The 21,588-nt window shown below is 43.0% G+C and overlaps 1 protein-coding gene across 1 annotated transcript in view; it reads left to right on the forward strand.

Annotated features, from left to right (window-relative positions):
- Positions 1-21,203, forward strand: part of LOC108667099 (adenylate kinase isoenzyme 5) — a 23,455-nt gene extending 2,252 nt beyond the window's left edge. The window contains exons 2-14 of the mRNA XM_018154084.2: positions 7,047-7,085; positions 8,809-8,955; positions 9,372-9,482; positions 12,468-12,610; positions 13,758-13,823; positions 14,355-14,594; positions 15,626-15,737; positions 16,456-16,581; positions 16,764-16,960; positions 17,363-17,476; positions 17,965-18,147; positions 18,937-19,034; positions 20,891-21,203. Of these exons, the coding sequence (XP_018009573.2) occupies positions 7,047-7,085; positions 8,809-8,955; positions 9,372-9,482; positions 12,468-12,610; positions 13,758-13,823; positions 14,355-14,594; positions 15,626-15,737; positions 16,456-16,581; positions 16,764-16,960; positions 17,363-17,476; positions 17,965-18,147; positions 18,937-19,034; positions 20,891-20,984 (1,670 nt within the window). The 3' untranslated portion in view covers positions 20,985-21,203. The remainder of the gene's footprint in view (positions 1-7,046; positions 7,086-8,808; positions 8,956-9,371; positions 9,483-12,467; positions 12,611-13,757; positions 13,824-14,354; positions 14,595-15,625; positions 15,738-16,455; positions 16,582-16,763; positions 16,961-17,362; positions 17,477-17,964; positions 18,148-18,936; positions 19,035-20,890) is intronic.
- The last annotated feature ends 385 nt before the right edge of the window (positions 21,204-21,588 follow it).

The following is a 21,588-nucleotide window of genomic DNA, read 5'->3' on the forward strand; positions in this document are numbered from 1 at the left end:
TGTCACCTGTCCCTCCTTGTCACCTGTCCCTCCTTGTCACCTGTCCCTCCTTGTCACTTCGTCTCTTTGAGATGCTAACGCTGCTTCTTTCGAGCCAGCTTCCGCAGACAGGACATCTGAGACCTTTCACCCCTTGTGGGTGATGAACAATTTGAGATTTTGAATAATTTAAACCTTTCGCCTTGCTGGCGATGATATCTTTTTACCTCCGGTGCGAAATAGCTTGATAGCAGAAGCGCTAGCAAACCATTCTACCACTACTACTACTACGTGCTTGCGTAACTTGCCGAACTAAGCCGAACTTTCCTGACCTTGCCGAACTTTCCTGACCTTAGCCGAACTTAGCCGAACTTTCCTGACCTTAGCCGAACTTAGCCGAACTTTCCTGACCTTAGCCGAACTTAGTCTGTCGCTAGCCGAACTTAGCTGGCACAACTTTTCTGACCCAACATTGCCTGCCACATTTTGGTGACCCAATTTAGCAGACGCAACTAGCTAGCCAAAATTAGCTGTCAAAAAAGTTTCAGCAAACTTGGTTCACCGAAATTTGCCGTTGGCATTTGTGACGATGGCTTGACGCTGCTGGCGGCGTTCAGATTTGTTACGATGCAAGAGGAGCTTGTTTTATGTTATGTACTTGAGGGCCGCAGCCTTATCTTGATGACGGTGAACCCCTGGCACACTGCTGCTGTGGCTGCCAGCAGTGCTGCTGCTGTGGCTGCCGGCAGTGCTGCTGCTGTGGCTGCCAGCAGTGCTGCTGCTGTGGCTGCCAGCAGTGCTGCTGCTGTGGCTGCCAGCAGTGCTGCTGCTGTGGCTGCCAGCAGTGCTGCTGCTGTGGCTGCCAGCAGTACTGCTGCTGTGGCTGCCAGCAGTACAGTTTCGTTTTACCGCAAAATCAGGACAAAAGAAAGAGAAGTTAAAAATATGTTGCACCATTTGCGCGACTAAATTAGCGCGTCTCTGATTGGTCCTGCCTGGAACATGACGTCATCACCACAGACCAATCACTGCATTCCTGCTCATTACTTCAATTTGAGTCTTACAATAGCTATGAGTCATATAATGACTATGAGTCTAATAACAACTATGAGTCGTCCAATAACTATGAGTCTTATAATAACTATTTGTCTTATAATAACTATGAGTCTAATAATAACTATGAGTCTAATAATATTTATGAGTCTTATAATAACTATGAGTCTTATAATAACTATGAGTCTTTTAATAACTACGAGTCTAATAATATTTATGAGTCTTATAATAACTATGAGTCTTATAATAACTATGAGTCTTATAATAACTACGAGTCTTATAATAACTATGAGTCTTATTATAACTATGAGTCTTAAAATAACTACGAGTCTTATAATAACTATGAGTCTTATAATAACTATTAGTCTTACAATAACCTCACATGCATTTAATTTCATTGGTGTGAGCAATGGCCGAGATACTTGAATACTGGGTGCGAGGTCCGTGGACTTGTGGCCGAACTGATACCCTATCCTATAAAATTACTGAACAATTTGGAGACAAGCGCCGTCATTTGTTAAACATAAATTTCGGGAACCAGATTGTTGTATATTTTTAATATTTCTTAAATTCTTACTCGATAATTTGATTGGCCGTGTATGCTCTACTGAATTGATTGGACGTGTATTGGACTCGCTGAAAATTTTCCACTGAAGGTATCATGAATTTTACTGTCAATTAAATTGCTTTATAATTATTAATTAGCTCGAAATTTAAACCAACAAATTATACAAGAACTTGAGATGTTACATGCATGGCTTTACTGCGTTAAGATCACATTACAACACAAAAATTATTGGGCCCAAATAATTATAATAATAATTATAATTATAAATAATTAATAATAATATAATATTAATGATAATTGGGTCCAATAATTGTCCATATATAGACACGTTCTCTAATCCACATAAACAGCTGGGAGCGGACGTATCACTGAAACGATCTTATGCTCCTATAAACTGTGTCAAGATGACCCACTAGGACAAACAGTGCATGTCTATTTGCACTAATATTTAACTAAATTTAATAATATTTATTTAATATTTAACTAATAAATGCTGAATATATTTCTGTAATTATAAGTCTGCACAAAACATTGCCCGCCCTCGCCTGCCTCCCTCAGGCCGTCTCAAGGTCGCTGGGCTGCGTTGTTATAGCTCATAAATTAGACGTGATGAGAGTGGTGGTGAGTGGTGCAGTGAGTGGTGCAGTGAGTGGTGCAGTGAGTGGTGCAGTGAATGGTGCAGTGAGTGGTGCAGTGAGTGGTGCAGTGAGTGGAGCAGTGAGTGGTGCAGTGAGTGGTGCAGTGACTGGTGCAGTGAGTGGTGCACAGTGGTGCAGTGTGGTAAGTGGTGCTTGATTAATAGTGGTGCAGTGTGGTGAGTGGTGCAGTGTGGTGAGTGGTGCTTGATTAATAGTGGTGCAGTGTGGTGAGTGGTGCAGTGTGGTAAGTGGTGCTTCAATCTCCTGAAATTGTGATGTCTGGACGCTATTTTGAAGATAATTATATATAATACATTAACTTTTCCATTATTATTGAGGGGAGGGAGGAGGGGGTATGGTCTCCCCCTCTCCCCCTTTTGCCTGCACCCCCCCCCATTCTCCTCCCCGCATCACCTCCCGCCCCCCCATGCNCCTGGTGGAAGTGACCTCACACTTGATCCTTGGTGGAAGTCACCTCACCCTTGATCCCTGGTGGAAGTCACATCACCCTTGATCCTTGGTGGAAGTGACCTCACCCTTGATCCTTGGTGGAAGTCACCTCACCCTTGATCCCTGGTGGAAGTGTCCTCACCCTTGATCCCTGGTGGAAGTGTCCTCACCCTTGATCCCTGGTGAAAGTGTCCTCACCCTTGATCCCTGGTGGAAGTGACCTCACCCTTGATCCCTGGTGAAAGTGACATCACACTTGATCCTTGGTGGAAGTGACCTCACCCTTGATCCCTGGTGGAAGTGACCTCACCCTTGATCCCTGGTGGAAGTGACCTCACACTTGATCCTTGGTGGAAGTCACCTCACCCTTGATCCCTGGTGGAAGTCACATCACCCTTGATCCTTGGTGGAAGTGACCTCACCCTTGATCCTTGGTGGAAGTCACCTCACCCTTGATCCCTGGTGGAAGTGTCCTCACCCTTGATCCCTGGTGGAAGTGTCCTCACCCTTGATCCCTGGTGAAAGTGTCCTCACCCTTGATCCCTGGTGGAAGTGACCTCACCCTTGATCCCTGGTGAAAGTGACATCACACTTGATCCTTGGTGGAAGTGACCTCACCCTTGATCCCTGGTGGAAGTGACCTCACCCTTGATCCCTGGTGAAAGTGACATCACACTTGATCCCTGATGAAAGTGACCTCATCCTTGATCCCTGATGAAAGTGTCCTCATCCTTGATACCTGGTCTGGTGGAAGTGGCCCTCAATTGAACGTTTGAAAATTTTATCCAACGTGATTACATGCCCGATAAAAGGTTAAAGCGAAGGACCCAGAAAAGACTAACCCGATTTGACTTTCAGCCTCTATGCAGAATTATTTCAGCTTCAGGCACAGGCTTCAGCCTAATACACGTACTCGGTTCAGCCGTTGGTTGATAGTCAAAGATAAAATTCTTTCGATTTCGGCATTATTTTGGCAAAAACTGACATGCGGGCCAACACGTCGGTTGAATGATCGTTTGATGAAGTTTTATGTACCGAATAGTGCATAATTTTCTCTACAGATTAGTGCAGATTTTTAGGGACCGATTAGTGCCGACTTTTATTGTACCGATTAGTACCGACTTTTCGGTGCTGATTAGTGCAGACTTTTCTGTACAGATTAGTGTAGACTTCACTGTACAGGTTAAAGCAGACTTTTCTGTACAGATAAGTGCAGACTTTTCTGCGCCGATTAATGCGGACTTTTATGTAATGATTAGTGCAGACTTTTCTTTATAGATTAGTGCAGCCTTCTGTACTTTGGTAAGAAAAAGCAAATAGGCCACAACAAGATGGATGATCTAAATGTTGCCACACAGTAACTGGGATAAAAAAGAACATTGTCGTTTTGTGCTTGAGGACCAAAATAAGATTCATGTTATTAGGGTAGCAAATAACTTAATTTATTTGAAGCTACAAGTTACCAAGCTACAGATTAAGCCTCCCTCTCACTACAACCGAAGCAGAAAAAGTGACAGTTCATGTTACGAAAAGCATCAAAATCAGCATCAAAAACCACAACTTTTCGGCTAACTAAAATTCATAACGAACTGCGGCACCAGCAACTGCTAAACTATTAAAAACCTGCACTAACAACAACAAGGGCACAATAACATCAACAGCGCGAGGTCATCAATACGTGACCTGTGACGTCAGACCTGACGTGACCTCAGGTGCTGACGTCATCACCTCCTTCGAGGTAATCCTAAATGTTGAGAAATTTAGACCCCACACTCAGAGTGATGCGGCTGTCTGGGTCATTATGACACAGTTTGGCCAGGCAAAATGCCTACCTAACAGCAGATGGTGTACCTGTTCGTGCTAAGGTATTGTTGTTGTTGGCCTACCGTTGTTAATTGTGAATGCGGCTGTTGTTGCTGTTCGTAACACGAGCTGTTATTTCTGCTGCAGCTGTGCCTTGCTGCTGCTAGGCTGTGCTGCTGTGCTGCTAGGCTGTGCTGTGCTGCTGCTAGCCTGTGCTGTGCTGCTGCTAGGCTGTGCTTTGCTGCTGCTAGCCTGTGCTGTGCTGCTGCTATCCTGTGCTGTGCTGCTGCTAGGCTGTGCTGTGCTGCTGCTAGCCTGTGCTGTGCTGCTGCTAGCCTGTGCTGTGCTGCTGCTAGCCTGTGCTTTGCTGCTGCTAGCCTGTGCTTTGCTGCTGCTAGCCTGTGCTTTGCTGCTGCTAGCCTGTGCTGTGCTGCTGCTAGCCTGTGCTGTGCTGCTAGGCTGTGCTGTGCTGCTAGGCTGTGCTGTGCTGCTAGGCTGTGCTGTGCTGCTAGGCTGTGCTGTGCTGCTAGGCTGTGCTGTGCTGCTAGGCTGTGCTGTGCTGCTAGGCTGTGCTGTGCTGCTAGACTGTGCTGCTGTGCTGCTAGGCTGTGCTGTGCTGCTAGGCTGTGCTGCTGTGCTGCTAGGCTGTGCTGCTGTGCTGCTAGGCTGTGCTGCTGTGCTGCTAGGCTGTGCTGCTGTGCTGCTAGGCTGTGCTGCTAGGCTGTGCTGTGCTGCTAGGTGTGCTGTGCTGCTAGGCTGTGCTGCTGTGCTGTGCTGCTATGCTGCAAGGCTGTGCTTTGCTGTGCTGCTAGGCTGTGCTGCTAGGCTGTGCTTTGCTGTGCTGCTGTGCTGTGGTTCTAATGCTGACCTTGCCCCGCGGTCAGGGCTCAGAAGGAAAGGGGCTGCTGCCCTTAGCTCGAGAGGGCAGACCGAGGGGAGTTGAGGGGCAAGGAGGGGGAAAAGGTAGGGGTTGCTGGGGATGCATTTAGGGCAGTAGGTTGTAGAGGTAAAAACATGGAGCGGTGATGGGGAAATGAGAACAAGTTGGGTTTAAAAAATACTTCCAGATGCTCGTTTGTTATGCTGAATACATTGTACAATCGTAATTAACGGTATTTTCGTTGGGTATTTCCTACATTATTTTTCACTGAAGCCAAATATATAAATTTTCAGCAAATAACTTCTCACCCAAATTAGATTTTTCATAATATCTCGCCGAGGAGCCTTAGCCTACATGAGTGCGGAGGCGGTACATTATGCTGATAACCTGCTCTGGGTATCAGAATTGAACTTATAAACTCCTCCAGGTATCAGCATTATGTGCCCGAACCCTCCGAGGTAATGAATTTCCGAGCTCAGAAAGTAAATTTATCACGGTATAATTTGGTATAGTATAGCACGGTGTGTTATAGTATGGGATAGCATAGTATGGTATAGTATTGTAAAGTGTGGTATACTGTGGTATACTATAGCGCGGTATGGTATAGTAGAGAACGGTTGGGTATATAGTATGTCGGCGATGGCAATAAACCCTATTTGGCTTGTCTGTTCTTGGTTGCCGGTTCTTGTAAATTCGCGACCGGTTTCCAGGAGATCAGAACGCGGGCTTATCGACCGGATCTTTTCCAAACTGACTTTGAATTGAAATAGCTGCTGGACTTATTACAAGGTCCGTAGGGTGTTAGACATTTCATGTCTGTACAAATATTTCTACATATTTTTCTCTAGTCTGTTCTTGAACGCGTTTGTGAGACGTGAGAACTCTAGCAGCGGAACTCTAGCAGCGCGGTATGAGTCCCATAAGGTTTAACTCGTGCCAAACATTTGGTTGTACCAAACGCCCTATATTCCGGCAATGGCTTAATTGTAAGTCAGTGACCAGACTGTGCTAGCGTCTTACAATAGTTTTTCATGATGGGGAATGAAACGCGGTAGGATATATTATTTGAATCAAGCTTTGGAGGCCAGATTACATAAGCTATGACAGTTATGTAAATGAGTCTAACAAACTGAAATTTCTTAATAATATTTCTTCCATGGTCTGTGCTGATACTACGGATATGTTGCTAATTTATATCAAACAGTATTTAGATAACAGTTGGTACTTATTAATGCTAATGAATGAAATGTCGTGGACGAAAGTAGGAAGTTTGAGCTGACGGGTAACTGCGCAAAATTATGATAGGCTGGCAACAATCCTAGAAAATAAGTTGCGGGGGTAACTCGAAGAAACGTATCTACATGGTCGCTTCATGCTCATGGAGCGTCAACGATGTCATCAGGGAGGCTGTTCCACATGTCGGTGACTCGAAGCGAGAAGAAATGTTGTCGCGTGTATAAGTAGCACCGCAGTTTTTTTAGTTTATAGCCGTGGCCTCTGATGTTGGTTCTTGTTTCAAATTTTGGAAATGCCTACGGAGTCTTGTAAAAATCATGAGTACACTTGTTCACTCTAGTTTTTTTTATCATAAAACAGGTATTGAATCATTAGGCAATGATGATCTTAATGATATGCTGTTGATACTTCTATTATTTATACAACATATCTTGTGCAGGTCGCAACGGGCACGTGCTAACGGGCAGCAAGCACAGCGGTGAGTGAGGGAAGTAAGGGGAGCTTTGATGGTGAGTGAGGGGAGCTTTGGTGGTGAAAAAGGGGAGCTTTGGTGGTGAGTGAGGGAAGTGAGGAGAGCTTTGGTGGTAAGTGAGGGAAGTGAAGGGAGTTTTGGTGGTGAGCGAGGGAAGTGAGAGTAGCTTTGGTGGTGAGTGAGGGGAACGTTAGTGGTGAGTGAGGGAAGTGAGGGGAACGTTGATGGTGAGTGAGGGAAGTGAGGGGAACGTTGGTGGTGAATGAGGGAATTGATGACAGTTTCTGTCTTTCCGCAGGTCGGCGTCCGTCTAACTTGATTCTGTCCAACCTGGCTGCAGGTTCTGTCCTTTAAATGTTCATTACAAGTTATAGCTGCTGTATAAGTTATAGCTGCTGTATAAGTTATAGCTGCTGTATAAGTTATAACTGCTGTATAAGTTATAGCTGCTGTAAAAGTTATAGTGCTGTATAAGTTCCAACTGCAGTATAAGTTATAGCTGCTCTAGATGTTATAGCTGCTCAAGAAGTTATAGCTGCTCTAGAAGTTATAGCTGCTGTATAAGTTAAAGCTGCTGTATTAGTTATAGCTGCTCTATAGGTTATAGCTGATGTATAAGCTATAGCTGCTGTATAAGTTAAAGCTGCTGTATTAGTTATAGCTGCTCTATAGGTTATAGCTGATGTATAAGCTATAGCTGCTGTATAAGTTAAAGCTGCTGTATTAGTTATAGCTGCTCTATAGGTTATAGCTGATGTATAAGCTATAGCTGCTGTATAAGTTAAAGCTGCTGTATTAGTTATAGCTGCTCTATAGGTTATAGCTGATGTATAAGCTATAGCTGCTGTATAAGTTAAAGCTGCTGTATTAGTTATAGCTGCTCTATAGGTTATAGCTGATGTATAAGCTATAGCTGCTGTATAAGTTAAAGCTGCTGTATTAGTTATAGCTGCTCTATAGGTTATAGCTGATGTATAAGCTATAGCTGCTGTATAAGTTAAAGCTGCTGTATTAGTTATAGCTGCTCTATAGGTTATAGCTGATGTATAAGCTATAGCTGCTGTATAAGTTAAAGCTGCTGTATTAGTTATAGCTGCTCTATAGGTTATAGCTGATGTATAAGCTATAGCTGCTGTATAAGTTAAAGCTGCTGTATTAGTTATAGCTGCTCTATAGGTTATAGCTGATGTATAAGCTATAGCTGCTGTATAAGTTAAAGCTGCTGTATTAGTTATAGCTGCTCTATAGGTTATAGCTGATGTATAAGCTATAGCTGCTGTATAAGTTAAAGCTGCTGTATTAGTTATAGCTGCTGTATAATTTATAGCTGTTGTAAAAGTTAAAGCTGCGGTGGAATTATAGTTGCTTTATATGTTGTAGATTTTGAACTAATAACTCCTTGTCTAATTTATAGCTGCTGTACCTTTTACAGTTGTTGTAGAAGTCGATGTTTATAAGTAAGTTATATCTGCTGTGACGGCTGTAACTGCTGCAAACACAGTCACTGTATAAGTCAAGTTACTTTCAAGTTATTCATGCCGAGTTACAGTCATGCCAAGCTACAGTCATGCCAAGTTACAGTCATGCCAAGTTACAGTCATGCCAAGTTGCAGTCATGCCAAGTTACAGTCATGCCAAGTTACAGTCATGCCAAGTTACAGTACATAAATGTATTGTAACCAAATTTTATTATCACATTTTATTTCTTCGTTACTCCCCTCCCCCACAGGGGGCCTCGCTCCCCTCGTGATCGGCGGGGGGAGCGGGATGACGGAGAGAGGGGGTGAGGGGATCGAGGCCATGGAGCTCACCCCCACCTCCCCCAACTACCCCTCACCCCCCATCGACACCCCAGCCCCCGTCATATTCTTCTTAGGTTCGTAAAGACGTCATGAATATAATGTATATTTTTCATAATATTTTCGGCTATTTCATATATTTTCATCATATAAAGTACGTATTTATTTCGGCTTGGCGAAATATATTGAAATAGGGTATTTCAATTGGTAGATAGGAGTTTAGTTTCAAAGACGCACAACATTTCTTTTCAGAATTTGAAGCGAGAGTCAATGGTGTTTATGTTCTATGTAAAATGTTGTTTCAAACAGATCTGTATTTAATTAACATTCATGAACTGAATACATGTAACAGTATTCTGGATTACCTAGCAGCACGAATACTGGATGTGCTATAGAAGATTTATTATTAAAATTCATCTATTAGATATTATTGAAGTATATCTATTTATCTGTATAGATTTATGTGATTTATCTTTATTTTATATTGCTGTAGGTGGCCCCGGCAGCGGCAAGACGACCTACGCACAGAATCTGGCGGACATACACGACAGATACCGACATGTTAACATGACTCTGGTGATCACGCAGCATGTCAGGGAGAATGGTGAGCATGACATGTTAACATGACTCTGGTGATCACGCAGCATGTCAGGGAGAATGGTGAGCATGACATGTTAACATGTTAACGTTTCATGCTTACATGTTAAATACTCGCGCGTATGTATGGTGAATGACATGTTTGTTTAATGCCAATACGTGCGTGAATCTTGTGAGTCATATTGACTCACCCCTCATGTATACCTTAAACATCCCTCATTGTTGCCCTCGAATTACCCTCGTATGGCCACATTAGCCCTCTACTGTACATTTATGGTACGTTTTGTTAATTCCTTCGATGTGAGCAAATAAATATATTCTCCATGTCTCTTCACTGCACTGAAGGTTTTAGTATTGAATTAACCTGATTCGCTGGGGCATAATTATTTCATGAAAGATTTTGTTTGTTTGAGTGTTGTCGTCGTATTTGCGCTGCACTAACTGTAACTTATATTTATGTGTGTCAATGTTCCATTTTAATCCACTAATCCTCTCTTTCCGCAATTACTAATTAGTACCATAATATTCCCGATATATGACAACTCTGATTATCTCGGTCGCGCTAAAAATAGGCCTTCTTTTCAATTAAGCTGTATGAAAAGGTAACTCCCAAGCCTATATGCCTTCCTATTGAGATATTTTTAAACAGATGCATCTTCTGGTCTTAGGTATACTATATCTTAGTGATTTAGCTATAATATATAGGCCTCGTTTGTGCTGCAGCGCCTGATTGGTTGCCTCACTAAAAAAGTAATGTTTTACCCCACAAACTAAAAAAGTAATGTTTCCTCCTTAAAAGCGATATATGGTGGAGTGCGCAACACAAGTTCCATTCTTCATATTCTTGAGGAAGTTTATAGTTTAGTTTGACTGTATTCTAGACTGTAGTTTATTCTAATGCATATTTAAGGATGGCGGAGTAAGTGAAGTAGTTCACGAACAGCCTTCACGAAATGAAGGCCTGAAATCCTTGCACCCGAGGTCGTGGCGTGCCCGCTGCCCCCGATGCGATCAAGTTTTAATAATTTATCTACAGACTTTTTACTCGTAATTATCGAGCCACGACCAAATTAGAAGCGCTATGAAATCAATGTGCTTTTTTCTACGTGCAACATACGTACTCATTAACTCGCGTCTTTTTGCGAGATCTTGATTACAATTCGAGACTGCTGAAGTTCCCAAGAACGACGATCGCCGTTAAAAAAAATTTCTATGTAACCTAGGTATTTTCTTCTCAATTCATGATGCGAAAAGCGTCATTTATTCATGTATTTGTTGATTTATAAAAAAAAAACTCGTTAGAAACTCAGACACATCACCCATCCCCCCCCTCCCAAATGCTGCCCCACCCCCCCGCCATCGCCGCAGTCGAGATCATCGAGAAGCACAGTCAGTGCGACGTCCGCCTGTTGCGCTCGCCTGTGCAGCGACAGCTGCTGCAAGTGTCCAGCTGCTGCTGCAGCTTGCTGCACGCTTCTTGTTACTGATCCTGCTTATTACTACTGATTACTTGTTGCTAATCGTGCTTAATACTGATATTAGTTGCTATTGCTCTTACTTATTACTGCTGTTAGTTGCTACTAATCGAGCTTATTACTGCCTTTATTTACTACTCTTCGTGCTTGTTACTACCGTTACTTGCTACTAATCGTGCTTAAGTGTTATTGGCCTTATTTGCTACTGGCATTAGTTATACTAGTCGTCTTAAATATTACTGCCGTTAGTTGCCACTGCTGTTAGTTGTTATCGTGCTAGCTTATTACTGCTGTTGAGTGCTACTGCCCTCGCTTATTACTGCCGTTAGTTGCTGCTTGTTTACTCATTGCCACAGCTATTACTGATCGTTACTTACTGTCATTTACTGCTGCTTCTTGTTGCTACTTACTGCTTACTAATGCTGTTATTCCTTAGAGCTTTCTCTAGACTGCTGCTACTGCCCTGACTGCTATTTACTGCTCTATAGCTGACTGGTCAATCTATATGCCTACTTCAATTGTATAGACATACGTGGTTCCTGAAGGCCTGCTTTATTTATGTAGGCCTACTTTGATTCCATACGCCCACTTTAATACTAAAGGCTTACTTTAATTCTATAAGCCTTCTGTAGTTCTATAGGCTCGTTTTAATTTAAAAATATCGGTAAATTTAAAAGCCTACCTCATTTCTATAGGCCTATTTCCTCGCATTCCATTTTTGCAGGCTGAAATTGAAAGCTTTTATAGCGCTAGTATTTGTCATCGCATTAGAAAATTTCCATTCAGTTGCTTTGCTAGCGAATGTTTTGTGCTTAACTAGATGGAATTTTTCTTGCTTGTCTGGACAATATTAGAATATTTTGTAGCGTCTGAAAAATTGATCACTTTAATCTACTTTACCTCACTCCAATGTTGAAGATAATTTACTGGATGAACTGTTTGAGGATTATCCTGATAATTTGAAAGTATGGAACCGGTTCCGCGTAAATAGCCCTAGTCAACCCAATTCACTAAACAGTATCGTGAATCTGGTTGATAACAAAATTTTTCCGTTCGCTAAGTCTCACCCAAATTCTTTCAATTCCGCTTATAAGAACCAACAGTCAGTAGCTCGGCTCAGTAAAATGAACAGTCAGCAACTCTGCCTATAAGAATAAAAAATCAGTAACTCCGCTTATAAGAATAAAAAATCAGTAACTCCGCTTATAAGAATCAAAATTCAGTAACTCCGCTTATAAGAATTAAAAGTCTGTAACTCCGCTTATAAAAATCAGAAGTCAGTAACTCCGAAATTCGAATTAAAAAAAGCAAAATTCAGTATCGAAAAAAAATTCTATAGAACCCCGCTTATATTTCTTCTGATACGGTAATCAAAATCAGCATATAAGGCCCTCGATAGAAGATGTTTTAAAGCCTCCACCTCATTATGTTGAAGACCCCCCGCCTCCCCAGGACTGGGCCCCCCCGAGCACGTGCCGCCCCCACCACATTATGTTAAAGACCCCCCGTCCCCCCAGGACTGGGCCCCCCCGAGCACGTGCCGCCCCCCATCGCGCTGGCCCTGCTGGCGCGGGAGCTGCACGCCGCCCCCCGCACCGCTGCCTTCCTTGTCACGGGATACCCGCGCACCCTTGACGACCTCGACACCTACGTCGAGAAGGTGGGGGGAGTCACGGGTTGTAGTTACCCTCACATGTCACGGGCTTGTAGTTCCCCTCATAAATCACGGGCTTGTAGTTACCCTCATATGTCACGGGCTTGTAGTTCCCCTCATAAATCACGGGCTTGTAGTTACCCTCATATGTCACGGGCTTGTAGTTACCCTCACATGTCACGGGCTTGTAGTTACCCTCACATGTCACGGGCGTGTAGTTACCCTCACATTTCACGGGCTTTTAGTCTCACCCCCCACATCGATTTCTTTATTCAATCGAGCTCGCTCCTAAAATGCTTTTACTTATACTTTTTTATTTAATGGGTTTTTATTTCGATTAACTTTAAGTCTATTTTTATAATGCACTTTTGAAACGTTCAGGCACTGAAGTACTATACATTTTTTCTCATATATAGTGTGCATCTGTACTTCCATGTGCAACTAATAGTTAATTCTATTAAATCGATAGATTATTTATTCTATCATTATATTCTATTAAATCGATTGATTATTAATGCAAAATGTTGCCGGGGCCAGGGAGTATGTATTATTATGTTTTTTATGGGGAAGGGATGGGAAGATTCATTTATATAGAAAGATATCAGGAGTGATATTATCAAGTGTTTCGTGACATCGATATTGTCTTTTATTGCGTGATAAAAATAACGCAATATTGCACGATACGTTTATACGTTAGCTGCAGCAGCAAAAACTCAACTTCATGTGTGTTCAGTTTTCGGTCAATTAACTTATTCAGTAACGACTAAATTCTCATCCCTGAAATATTACAGCCAATACTTACTAACTTGTCGTTAATGCTCGACAAACCATGGCCATCTGCACTGCATGAGATGTTGCCTATAATTATCTTAGTTTGTCCCGGTGTACTTCTTTGCCATTCGCACTTCCAAAAACCATAGGAATGAACCCTGACCATCACATTAATACTTTATTTAACAGATTATATAACCGATGCCAATATAAGAGCACCGCGCATCTGGGGGAACTCTTATTGGTAAGGAGTAGAGGAGGAGGAAAAGTTGGGGGTTGGGGTGAACTCAAAGGTTGGTAACAAAATTATTTAATTTTGTTAATATACCAGAGTGACTCGTAATAATAATGTGCTGTTTATTTTTCATTTTTTTCATGGCAGCTGGGCAGGCCAGCTGGTGCTGTGCTCATCGAGTGGGACCGCCTGGCGCTCGTCCGCAATATTGAGGTGACCAGCTGTGACCAGTTGTGACCAGCTGTGACCAGCTGTGACCAGCTGTGGCCAGCTGTGACCAGCTGTGACCAGCTGTGGCCAAATGTATCAGCGTTTTTTTCAGCTGTAACAGTCTGATCTCTGTTGTGTCCATGCTTATGCAGCAGTGACCAGCAATCATCAGCTAGGAAATTCGGCTACCATCTGCTCTAAAATTATGTTTATGATATATTATGAGATGATAGAGCATGAGATGATGTATTAGGAGATTACGTATCTTGAGATGATATATTATGAGATGATATATAGCTCTTACGTAATGATATTCTCGTATGATGATTCAGTTCCCGCTGACTCCCACGAATGGTAAAGTGATGGTTATGAACCACTGGCAGTTGACGTTATTTATTGTCTTGTGAAGAGTTGATTGAAATACTAAAAACTTTAAAAAATGTCTAGTGCCCGAACCCTAGTACAGCGTCTGGGCCCGTAGCCCATGCCGTGGACGGGCCAGATTGTCCCACTCTTAAGTCCCCGTGCCATCAGCTGGGCCACGTGGAGGGCGCCATATTACTGGACTACGACCAGCCCAGGACCAGTCGTCCCAGAACCGCGACCAGCAGAGGTAACTCAGCTGGGCTACACGGGGGGCTGCACGGGGGGCTGCAGGCCGAGGACCCCGCAACACGCGCCGTGGCGGAGGCGGCAAGGAAGGAACTCGCCGACTTCCAGGCCAGAGTCATGCCGCTGTGCGACGCTCTCGACAACATGGGCGTGTTGTACGTGGTGGGTGTTGCGGGTGTTGTGGGTGTTGCTCTGCGTGTTGTACGTGGTGGGTGTTGCGGGTGTTGCTCTGCGTGTTGTACGTGGTGGGTGTTGCGGGTGTTGCTCTACGTGTTGTACGTGGTGGGTGTTGCGGGTGTTTCTCTGCGTGTTGTACGTGGTGGGTGTTGCGGGTGTTTCTCTGCGTGATATTTGTGTTGCTCTGCGTGATATTTGTGTTGGTGGTGCTACAGCTAGTGTTGCACGTGTTGCCGTAGAGGCTGCAGGAACAGTGTCGCGTCCAGTACGCGTGCGACATATACTTTTAGTTTGTAGCCTTACGACGCGAAGCTGTATTCTGGGTCGCAGCCTCCTGCCATTCATTACAGTTTTGATGTTCCTAGGAGTTGAGCTTCCGCTGAATTAATCTTTAGGTCAATTTGCTATAATTGTCATATTGTCTTGTTCATATTATAGTCGTTAGTTTATAGTTATCCAGTGTGAAGTAAAATCCTTTTCTTTCTTTTGGCAGAGTAAAGTAAACTTGAATTCCCGTTGACAATTTTGAATTTAAAGACTATAGGGCACAAGCCATCCACGTAAGTTCTAGTGATCTGTACATGTTACCATTTTCATAATTATTTTAGCCAGAAGATGTGCGATAGTGAGATATTGGTTTATTAATACCCATGTATATATGTACTTGGTCTAAATCTTCAATTTGTATATTCATTTGTTCTGATGTGCGGAATCTTCTTCTACAGTTTTACAAGAAGAATAAGAAACCCAGAATGACTACTTTTTCCCTATCGTTCTTTCTGCCAGCTTGATGAGGTGGCCATTTGAAATTTACAAAACAGATCTTCAAGCTTGCGTTACAGGTGTTGGCGCAGCAGCCGTAGAGGCAAGTCTTCCAGCTCGTGTTGCTCGTGTTGCAAGTGTTGCAGGTGTCAGGTCAGAGACCACAGGAGCAGGTGTTGCAGATGTTGCAGGTGTTGCTCGTGTTGCAGGTGTCAGGTCAGAGGTCACAGGAGCAGGTGTTGCTCGTGTTGCAGGTGTCAGGTCAGAGGTCACAGGAGCAGGTGTTCAAGGACGTGCAGAAATGCCACGACCACATCATCAGGGCCGTCATCCTGCAGCCTGCGCTCCTCAGCGATGACAGCAAAGGTCAAACTAATTACCATTATTGCTTGCTCGGCGTAACTCGTTTAATTATTTAAGGTGTTACGATTTTAGGTATTACCACCGTTACTCATTTGATTATTGTGAACGTGAACTATTGCTCCTCTACTTTATCAGTGAATAAAAGATACTTGAATCTTTGGAGCATTTACCGTAGATTTCTTCGCGTAGTGTATATAAAGAAAACGTGTTTTCAGCGGCAACTTCTTTATAATTCATATTGCCTGTGGTAACTAGTGAGTAAATCCGTGACATAAATCAATGACGCCATGCTTGTTGTATCGTTCTAATCAATTAATATGTGCGTTAATAAGCCAGTATTATAAGTGAATAATGCAAAAAAGAATTTTCTGCTCTTATATTGTTTATTTCCAATGTTAACGTATTTTTTAAATCTGATATTCATATTGTGACATTTATAACATCCGCTTTTTAAACGGTACTTTCTCCAATGTTTGCCCATTTAAATGTTAAATTCACGATTTTACGAGAAATATCCTTCCTATTTCCATAGGCTGAATTTCACTAGGCATTTTCGGCGCATGACATTCATAATTCGATAAGAAATTCGGTCACGCAACCTTATTAGTAATTACTTAATTTAAGTCACATTGATTAAGTACATATTGAGTTAATCCAGTGTTAATCTATGTAATAATCGACTATTATCAATAAATAATTATTGAATCCCCCCCCCCGCCAGGCTCGTACCGAGAGTACCGCCGCGAGGTTCCCTTCGCCGCCGCCCACCACTTCACCTTCTCCGCCACCGGCGTGCGCTCCAAGAACGCCAAGCACAAACTCCTGCCCCCCATGCTCTTCGTCCTGGGTCAGTAGGGGGGCTGCCCCCCCATGCTCTTCGTCCTGGGTCAGTAGGGGGGCTGCCCCCCCCCAATATATTAACATTCATAATCCAACACAGCTAATTTCTTAACAATCAAGTAGCGAATATATCCAAGTACCCGACCCCCAAAAGAAGTACCATTGAATAAGTGTCTCGTACCCCTGCAGGAGGCCCAGGTTCCAACAAGGGGGCGCTGGTACGCGACATCATGTACCTGTACCCCGGGTGGTCCCACATCGTCGTGGGGGAACTTCTGCGGGAGATCGTGGGGGAGGTGAACGACGGGGCGCTCCCCCAGGACATCACCCAGGAGCAGGTGGCCATGGTGGCTGACCTCATGGCCAAGGGGGAGCTCATCAACCAGGTGGGTCATCAACCAGGTGGGTCATCAACCAGGTGGGTCATCAACCAGGTAGGTCATCAACCAGGTGGGTCATCATCAACCAGGTGGGTCTTCAACCAGGTGGATCATCAACCAGGTAGGTCATCATCAACCAGGTGGGTCATCAACCAGGTGGGTCATCAACCAGGTGGGTCATCAACCAGGCGGGTCATCATCAACCAGGTGGGTCATCAACCAGGTGGGTCACACCACTATCACCATCACTCTACATCACCAAGCACCGTAATGATAAGAAATAGTGCCACTATCACCATTACTCTACATTATCAAGCACCGTAATAATGAGTAATGGTGCCACTATCACCATTACTCACCATCACCAAGCACCGTAATGACGAGTAATGATGTCACCATCACCCCCAGGACCTGACGCTGCAGGTGCTGGAGCGCAAGGTGCTGCAGCTCTCAGCCTCGGAGGGGATTGTGGTGGTGGGCTTCCCCAGGGACGTCATCCAAGCCCAGACCTTCGAGGAGAAGGTAGGGGAGTGGGTTGGGGAAGAGATCTATATAAATTGGGCTTACTTGAGTGAAGGCTGGGTGAAGGGGAGGAAGCTTATGTAGGTTTTAATGGATATTCCGTGTCTCTTTTGGTATCATTTCTTGTGATTTTTGGGGACATGTTACACTCAAAACCTCAAACTTATATTGAAATCTTATTGCAACGCCACATTCCTGAAGTAATTCGGCATTGCGGGCATTTTTACTGCAGCACTTCCGCTTTAGTTCGGTAAAGGCTGAACGAATCTCGAACGTATGTTGAAATAATATATTATTTTAGGGTCACTTGCCTGCATTTGTTATGCGAGAACGTTACGAATCACGAAAGTATACTGAAATCCTATTTTATTGCAACATTCATGAAATAGTTTGAATATTGCAAGCACATTTTAACACCATATATCTGAGTTTGTTTGGCCAGTATACATGAAATCATTAATTATTTTAATGCAATATATGTGCGTTAGTTCGGCCAGGTGCCCGTGCTAATCCTGATCGACTGCTCGGAGCTGGAGTTGGGCCGCAGCCTCGGGCGGCGCGAGGCTCGTCTCGACGACAACGTCAACGGCGCCCACCGCCGCCTGGCGCTCTACAGGAAGGTTACCCTGCCCATGCTCAGGGCCTTCGACGAGAAGAACAGGCTTAGGATCGTGAGTAATGGGCTGCCCATGCTCAGGGCCTTCGACGAGAAGAACAGAGCTGCCCATGCTCAGGGCCTTCGATGAGAAGAACAGGCTTAGGATCGTGAGTAATGCGCTGCCCATGCTCAGGGCCTTCGATGAGAAGAACAGGCTTAGGATCGTGAGTGTGAAGGGAGGGGTTCTCAGGAGTCAGCGAGTGTGTAGGGGTTAGGGTCTGATCATGGTGAGGGTCCTTATTTTTATTGGGGTCAATAAACCAGTGCCCTTTTGTGTTCTCTTGGCTCCATGGGCTGCGCAGTCTTGAGCCAGATATTCAACTCTTTAACCTGCGCTTGAACGCCCGGCCTCAGCACGAAACACTACGCCTCATGGCCTCATCTACGCAGGCACTCTGCAACTCCACTGTTCTCCAGCTAAAAACACTGGGTTTGGGTTAAGTATCGGAATAAATGTAGAGATAGGGCCATTTGTATATTTATTTATAAAGTGAGGCACGTTAAAGCAGTGGCTGTGGATTTACGGCGTTATTGCTTTAAACCTTTAACTTGGTAGGCCATCGCTCCCTCTGGCGGGAAGATCCACGGCAAGAAACATGAAGTGAAGTTTTCTTGGGAAGCTAAATAATATGTTATGGTTGCCATCGTTTACTGGATACAGAACGTATTAGGTTTTTGTGACGAAGTAAAAGGTTTTTTAACTTGTTATATGAAGGAAAGGTACCTGAATTTTTTCTGCTCTAAACTTTTAATTAATTTAATATGAAAGTTGAGTTTCTAAATGCTAAATGGTGTTTCTCAGATCGACGGTGACGCCGACGAGGAGCAAGTGGCGCGGGACCTGAAACGGGCCATTTACGTCGAGACGCAACGGCTGACGGGCCGTTACGAGAACATGAGGTAACTCGAGTGACGTCACAATGCGCACGTCGAGACCCCGCATGCGCGGCACCTCTCCTTACAGCGCATGCGCGGCACCCATGAGCGCGACACGCCCACCTACTCCGCATGCCCGAAACCCTCTCGGACACACATTATAATCAGTGCATGTGCACGAATATTTGACTTCTCATTTGTACATCTGTGCACAAGCGGTCTGTTAGGCTCCTGCGCACAACCACCTGTGATGGTCAATTATCTGTTGGTCAACCATCTGTTGGTCTACCATGTGTTGGTCAACCATCTGTTGGTCTACCATATGTTGGTCAACCATCTGTTTGAACATTGGTATTCCAGTGAACGTTCGACAACCTTTACTTGGTCATCGATAAACCTGCTTAAATTTCACCTCAGCTGCGGCGAGTTGAAAAGCCCGGCTGTATCATCACTGTTATTTATTGCTGTTATTGTGTTCTATGTTCGTTTTGCACGAATATTTGTTAAAGTGTGCGATTATTGCATGTAACTCAAGTCTAGTAGATTGGTTGTTATTAAGTTCCACTGTTTTGTATTACTTAAGAGGTATTTTATAAGTTGACAATGGAACGTTTTAAGAACGTGTCCGTGAGAAAACAATCTAAAGCAATACTTTTTAGAGCGATCACTGAGCTATTAAGTTTTGAGTGGCCTTGAAAATCCTGTATTATGTGGACAAAATATCCCTCTCCCGATCTTGTATAATGTATGGTGAAATGGTGATGGAATGACGCTTTTTATACACGACAAAATGATGAATGAAGAAAATGAAAAGGTCCCGGTGAAGGGACGTCCTCAGATCTTGCACTAGCCCGGAAGCTGTACTATCACAGTGAAAGAAGAATCTTTTACATTCAAATGAATGCATGTACATAGTGTAACGTGTAAACATAATCCAATATTCTATTTCAGTATTTATCTTAATTGTTTTAGAAAGCCCGTTAGAAATTTCATGCTTGATTACGGAAAATCTCGCATCACTAATCTTCTTAACCTGCATAATCTCTTCCCATTTATGCATTTTCTTACCGAATGACGAAATGCAAGAGTCAAAGGCCAACTTTTTACTGGTACTTCAGAACATGTGTTTTCTAAGTCACGTATTTACCTCCAAAAATTGACATTTTAGTTATGTTTGCTTCGTCTAAAGCTACGCGGCCATCTTCTACCGTCTTGAATTCAATTGTAATAGGTATACCGGTGAAATGTTTGTACAAATTTGCAGTAGTTAAGTTATACTGATTTTTTATATTGTTTTGAAGCCTCTGCCCCACGACGTTATATTAAGATCGTATATTTACTACCTTTATTCCGGCATATTAATTCATTTCTTATATAATTCAAGTTTTTATTTTTCTGTATATTTCTTTAATCAATAAGTGGGCAACTCCAAGCGTTTCGGTGCTGCCGACTTAACTCACTTACGTTCCGTGACCCACTTTATCCCTTAACTTGTTCTACTATTATTCACATTAATGAATCATCTAGACTCATTGTTATGGGAGATAAACTCATAGTTGTGATACCCAAAAATGTATTCTTCGTGAATTTTAGCGTAGCATCGCTGCTCTTGGTTTCTTCTTTTGAAGAGGCAGCTTGCATACTACGTAAATTTCATCCTCAAATAAGAGCGTTATTCTAATTTACGAATGCTATTATCAATTCGTGAAGTCATTACCTAAACTTCCTATGTAAAAACTCGCTTGTTTTTTCTCCCCTCGTCGCATGTAACCAAATGTAATTAATTATCTTATCAATCTTACTATCTGTTATCTTTTTATTGCTTATAGATCGCTTTATTGAATCATCTGCTCCATTTAAACTTGAATTATTCTTCTTAGCTTATTGACGGCTGCACTGATGGACAAAGAGAAGAATATGGAGGATAAAGACTCGTTGGCAACTCTGGACAGTGTTGCCAACAGCCCACGCTGAAAACAATCAGCGGGCACCCGCCTCGCTGCCCACAACTCACCCGCTTATTTCCCATCTTAGTCGCTAAATCTTATTATCTTTGTCAATCTTCTGCACCGCATGACTTTAATTCCTTTTAATTAAATATTTTATGATTGCCATAATCGCAACTCTGACGAAGATTGCAAATCCTACGATGAGTGTTAATATATTTAATGATGTGCTAGATATGTACAAATGTGTGTGTGTATGTCGATATAAATGTATGGATGTGTAGTGCATGTGAATATAAATGTATGGGCGCGTAGTGTATGTGAATATAAATGTATGTATGTGTAGTGTATGTGAATATAAATGTATGGATATGTAGTGTATGTCAATATAAATGTATGGATATGTTGTGTATGTAAATATAAATTTATGGATGTATATTCCTGCAATTTTTGGATCTAGAAAATTTTCTTTGTGATTTGTCGAGCACCGCAATTCCGGTGTCGAATTTGCTAGAATTTGTGATGCATTTTTAATTAATGTGCACATTAATTCCGGGACGTGCCAATTTTGTCGTTTTTGTGTTATAATTGAATATTAATATCGTTTTGTTATTGTGTGATGAGGGATTTAT

This window comes from Hyalella azteca, unplaced genomic scaffold, assembly GCF_000764305.2.
Source record: "Hyalella azteca isolate HAZT.00-mixed unplaced genomic scaffold, Hazt_2.0.2 contig16928, whole genome shotgun sequence".
NCBI classification, from domain to species: Eukaryota; Metazoa; Arthropoda; class Malacostraca; order Amphipoda; family Hyalellidae; genus Hyalella; species Hyalella azteca.